The sequence below is a fragment of the Ichthyophthirius multifiliis genome (assembly GCF_000220395.1).
Source record: "Ichthyophthirius multifiliis unplaced genomic scaffold scaff_1120509251421, whole genome shotgun sequence".
NCBI classification, from domain to species: Eukaryota; Ciliophora; class Oligohymenophorea; order Hymenostomatida; genus Ichthyophthirius; species Ichthyophthirius multifiliis.
This window is the reverse complement of record NW_004085890.1, coordinates 57704-62993: the sequence shown is the minus strand read 5'-3', so window position 1 is coordinate 62993 and position 5290 is coordinate 57704. Positions and strand designations below refer to the sequence as shown.

The 5290-nt window shown below is 14.5% G+C and overlaps 1 protein-coding gene across 1 annotated transcript, besides 2 other annotated features; it reads right to left on the bottom strand. All coding sequences in view use genetic code 6, as the record gives it.

Annotated features, from left to right (window-relative positions):
• Positions 1 to 1668: 1668 nt before the first annotated feature.
• IMG5_200420 (ligand-effect modulator 3 LEM3 family protein, putative) lies at positions 1669 to 2848 on the bottom strand (the record flags this gene model as incomplete). The annotated part of the gene is made up of 4 exons (XM_004024032.1): positions 1669 to 1856; positions 1903 to 2013; positions 2069 to 2674; positions 2728 to 2848. The coding sequence occupies 4 exons, from the start codon at positions 2846 to 2848 to the stop codon at positions 1669 to 1671; spliced, it is 1026 nt and encodes a 341-aa protein (XP_004024081.1).
• Positions 2849 to 3069: 221 nt separating this feature from the next.
• Positions 3070 to 3114: a microsatellite.
• A 1597-nt stretch (positions 3115 to 4711) lies between these two features.
• Positions 4712 to 4744: a microsatellite.
• Positions 4745 to 5290: the final 546 nt, after the last annotated feature.

The following is a 5290-nucleotide window of genomic DNA, read 5'->3' as shown; positions in this document are numbered from 1 at the left end:
AATTTTTAACTTTTATTTTTATTTTAATTGAAAAATAAATATTTATATTTAATTAATTTAATTTTTTTTTTATTTTAAAAAACATAATTTAGAAATATATTTTTAGTCTTTTTTTCATTTTATTATTATTATGTATTTTAAGCATAATATTCATTACCATATATAAAAACATTTTTTTATTATAAAATCCTTTTATAAATATTATATCATGTATATTAATTTGTCTTGCGTAGATTTTAAATATTATGATAGTGAATAAAAAACATCGAAAAATTTCAGTAATTTTAGCTTAAGATAACATATTTGAAATTCATCTATATTTACATTATTTTCATTATTCAATATAAATCCATTTTATATGTACTTAATGATTTATAATAATTCTAAAACTATATTTTACAGTGTAATTTTATTATTGGTTATGTTTTATATATTTTTTTTTTTTAAATAATTTATAAATATTAACAAAAAATCACTATTACTCCATTTTATTCGCCACTTTTTTTATTTATTGAGTTTTTTAATCAATAAAAAATGAGAGAAAAAACAAAAAAACATAAATCAAATAATATATAAAACAAAATAATTTATATTAACATTTTTTTTATGAAAGTTTTAATAAATATATATATTTTTTTTATTTTACTTTTGGCACATATAATCTTGATATGGCAATATATCTAATTAAAAATCAAATATCTTTGTATTAATTTAACGCCTAAATTTATTAAAATTTTTGAGTCGGCTTTATAAATTAAAATAAATAAAAAGGATAATAATATGGATTTATCAGGAGCTAACTTTTTAACATCATCTTTAGTCAAAGTAATTGGAATAACTATAATTAAATCTTCAGCATTATTTTAAATTGAACAATTTATATAAAATAATAAAAAAAGATATAATTATATATAAAAATTTGTAGTAAAAATAGATTTAACATTGAAAAATATTTATTATCAGAAATATGCCAAAGTTATAAAAAGCATTATTTAATTAGGGAAAATAAAAATTATAAAAGATTTAATTGAAAATTTATTATTGAAATTTAAAATTTATAAAAATTACAAGAAAATTGTTATTTTATGAAAAATTTTAAATCTTTTAATTAATAAATAAAAAATATTATTTACAATTAATTGATATAAACTTACCAAATAACATTCTAAATTAATATGCAGTTTATGGAATTGATAAAAATATTAAAATATTAAAATTATATATAATAAAAGAAATTAAAATATTCTTTAATAAAAATAATTTATTTTAAACTTAATGAAGGTTATAACAACAAATAAAAATATATACGTCATAAAATAAATTAAAATAATCTAATAATATTTTATAAAAATATAAAGTTATAACATAATTAATTATCAATAGTGTTTTCTATTTGTGAAACACTTATCGATAATAATATTTTCATATATTTGCAATCTTTTTAAATAACTTATATAAACTGTAAAATATATTCTTATAAAGAATAAAAAGAAAAAATTTTACGTTTTAAATAAAAAGTAAATAATAGTTTTATATATAATTGATTATTTTTCATATTACGTAAATACTTTATTTTATTTAAAATTTAATTTTATAAGTTTTTTATATATTTTAAAAAGTAATCTAAAGAGTTATAAAAATACAAATAATTAAAATTTTATTAATTTTTCATTAACTTTTTTAAGCTTTTTATTTATTATTACTGATTTTTTTTACAATAAAAACTATTAATATTAAAAGACATATAAAACCCATAACTAAATAACTTATCGCTAAAAATTTATTTTTACCACCGAAAGCGTTGGCAGTTGATATAACAAATAATTTTTTTCCATTAAATCTTTAAACAGGATAATCTTTATAAAAGAAATGTAAAATAAATATTAATAATTTTCTTTTTACTATTTTCAATGTTTAAAGTGTAAAATCCTTTTTCCAATCCTTTCTCTATAATACCCCAAAGCTTTCTAAAATTAGGTAAAGCAGCAGTTCTCATCCAAACCATAAATCTTTCTTTAGTTTTTTTATTTTTTTTACAATTTATTTTTTTTTTGTTCAAAAAAAATACCATCTTCCACATCTAACCATTATATATTTTGATAATCTTTATTTCTTTTAAATTTATTTTCTTTATCACTAGGCCAAGCAATATCTTTATTACTAATATGAACAGGTTAATTATTTAATTTATTCTCTAAAACATATGTGTCTATAAAAATTAAAAAAAATAAAAATAGTAAAAAATATATCAAATAACCATTAAAATACGATGCTGCTATTAATCCACATGGATTGGCTATCATATTATCTTTTAAATTATCATCTATGATTTTAAATTTTCTTAAATCTTTATAATAAAGAACAGGTTCACAATCACTTAAATCTGATGATGAAACATTATCTCCTTATAATTGATTAATATTTTTTGATTTTACATATCTTCTATGGTTTTAATAAAAATTGTCCAACTCATAATATACAAATACAGGACCTTCTATATTTTCATTAATATCAAAGTTAACCTTACAAGAATTATTTGGAAGTTTATTATTTTTAAAATCTTCCTAATTTACTAATTTTACATCTCCACATTCAGAATCATATCTTACTGAATACTCTATTATTTAATTTGATAATATTATTAAAACGATTCCAAAAACTAAAAATATAGTCGCTTTTTTTATATATAGATATTATTTTAAAAAATACTTTTTTATTTATTTATACATAAAATTGCAAATAACATTATTGTAGAATTAATTGTAGGAACAGGCTACCATGCTTTCATTATTTATTATTTAAAAGCATATGAAAATTTTGTTTTATCTTCTTTATTTATATCAGACATTTTAATTGCTTAAATAAAATATATAAAGAAAATAATTAAGTATATATTTATTATAAAATTTTATATATAAATTTGAAATAATATTTTTTTATATATATTTAAAAAAGAAATTTAAATAAAAAATTTATATTGTTTATTTTTAACTCATATATTATGTTTAAGATCATTAAATTTATTAAACATTGTATTATAATTTTCAATTTTTCAACAATTAATTTTTGATAAACTTAATTATAAATTAATAAAAGTTAATAATAATTTAATAATATATTTTTATATAATAAATACACATGTTATATTAAAAAATATCGCTTTGAAAACTCACTAGTATTTTATAAAATAAAAATTATTACTAAAACACATATTTTATAATAATAATTACTAATTAAAAAAAGTAAAAATATAAAAAACTTAAATATGATTAGTATTACAATGATTTAAACTTATGAATAATCATTAGGAAATAAATTCAAATCAATATACTCTGCTCCTGAAACAAATATTTAAATTAAAAAATTTAACAAATGTAATTAAAATAAATTTAATCCGTAAAATTAAAATAATTATATTCAGATAAAAGAACATAATAATTAATTAAAAACTTAAAATTCTATAGAAAACCAAATATTATAAGAAAAAAGTTAATAAATCTAAAATAAAATGAATAATAGATATAAATGTTTAAAACCATCTATTCATAATTAAAATAAAATTTAACAAAATATAGAAGATAATAAATTACATTTTAAAACGTCAACTAAAATATACTTTCACTAAAATTTAAAGTAAAAGTAAAAATAAAATTATTTAAAAATTGCTATACTAAATTGTGCTTTTAAATATATTAATTACTCATTAAAATATAATAATAATATTAATTTTTAAAAATAAGCTATTTTAAGCTAATAGTATGATTATTAAATATTATAAAGAAAAGAAAATTAAAATTAATCTGAAAATCTAATTTTGCAAAGCTTATACTCTGCACCTGAGATTTTATGAAAAAAATATTTTCATTTAATTTATTAATATAAATAATTTTTATATTTCTATATTCTCTAATACTAAAAATTTTAAATTATTAAATTCTATATTTTATTTTATTAATAAATAAATATATTTATGTATATTTTTTATTCTAATATATAAAAAAAAATTTTATAAGTGCGTAATATATTAAAAAATATAATAATTAAATATCATAAACAATTTTTTTTTTAAATAATTATAATATTTTAAAACATAAATTTTTATTAAAAATAATATCTATATTTTTTAAGTTGAAATATAAAATTCAACTTTTTTTTTATATTTATATTTAAATTTTTATATAATTTAGTCTTTTTTCAAACATAACCTTTATCTTAGTCGATACTATTTTATAGTTATTAATTGTAATTATTTTAATAATTTCTAACTTTTAGATCACTGTTTCCTTTACTATTAATACATTTTTATTCACTATTAATTATCTTTTGCTTTTTATAACTTGAAACAGAATTTAATTAATTTTGAAAATAGATTATTTTTTCTTAAGCATCTTTTTCAAATTCTTTTCTAACTTCTAAATTTCTTTATAAATTAAATATTTCTTATTTATCAATTTTGCTATTACTTATACTATCTTTTAACTAAGAGTCAATTTGCTTTTACTTTGTTAATACTTTATTCATCTGTTCTTTCAATTCAAAATATTTCTCTTCTATTTTACTATTCTCTAACCTATTATTTTAATTATATTCATAAAAACTATATATTTACAAGTTATTTTTTTTACACTTATTAATTATATTCATCTTATAATTAAGCATATTTTTCTTTATGTTCTTATATTTGTTTGAATTTAATTTATGAATCATTAGCATATTTATCTTTTTCTATATTTATTTATTCTATTTATTATTTCAAATATTCTTAATTATATTAATTTTCTTTTATTTTTAAATTAAGTTATTTATTTTCTTATTCAACTTAAGAAATAATTTTTTCTTTATTATTTAATTTATTTATTAAATTATATAATTCATCTTACAATTTACTAAAGTTTTTTTCTTATTAACTTATTTAATTATCCTTTATATTTTTTTAATAAATAAATTTATTTTATTAATTTTACTTTATCCATTAGTTATAAGTCTTTTTCGTGTAAACCATTTTTAATAGAGTTAATATTGCATTCTAAATTCTAATTCTAGTTTTTTAATTTATTATAAGAATTATTTAATTCTAAGTATTCTTCCTCTAATTTTTAATTTTTTTACTAGGCTTATTAATTCTATTTTTCTTAAACTCTTTATTAATTATTTATTTAAGCTATTTAAGCAGAATGTTATTACTTAATATTTTCAATTTAATCGATATATTTTTTTTCTTATTAAATCAATTACTAATTTAATTATTTTAATTATTCACTATCTTCATTAATTTTTTGTTTCAAAAATT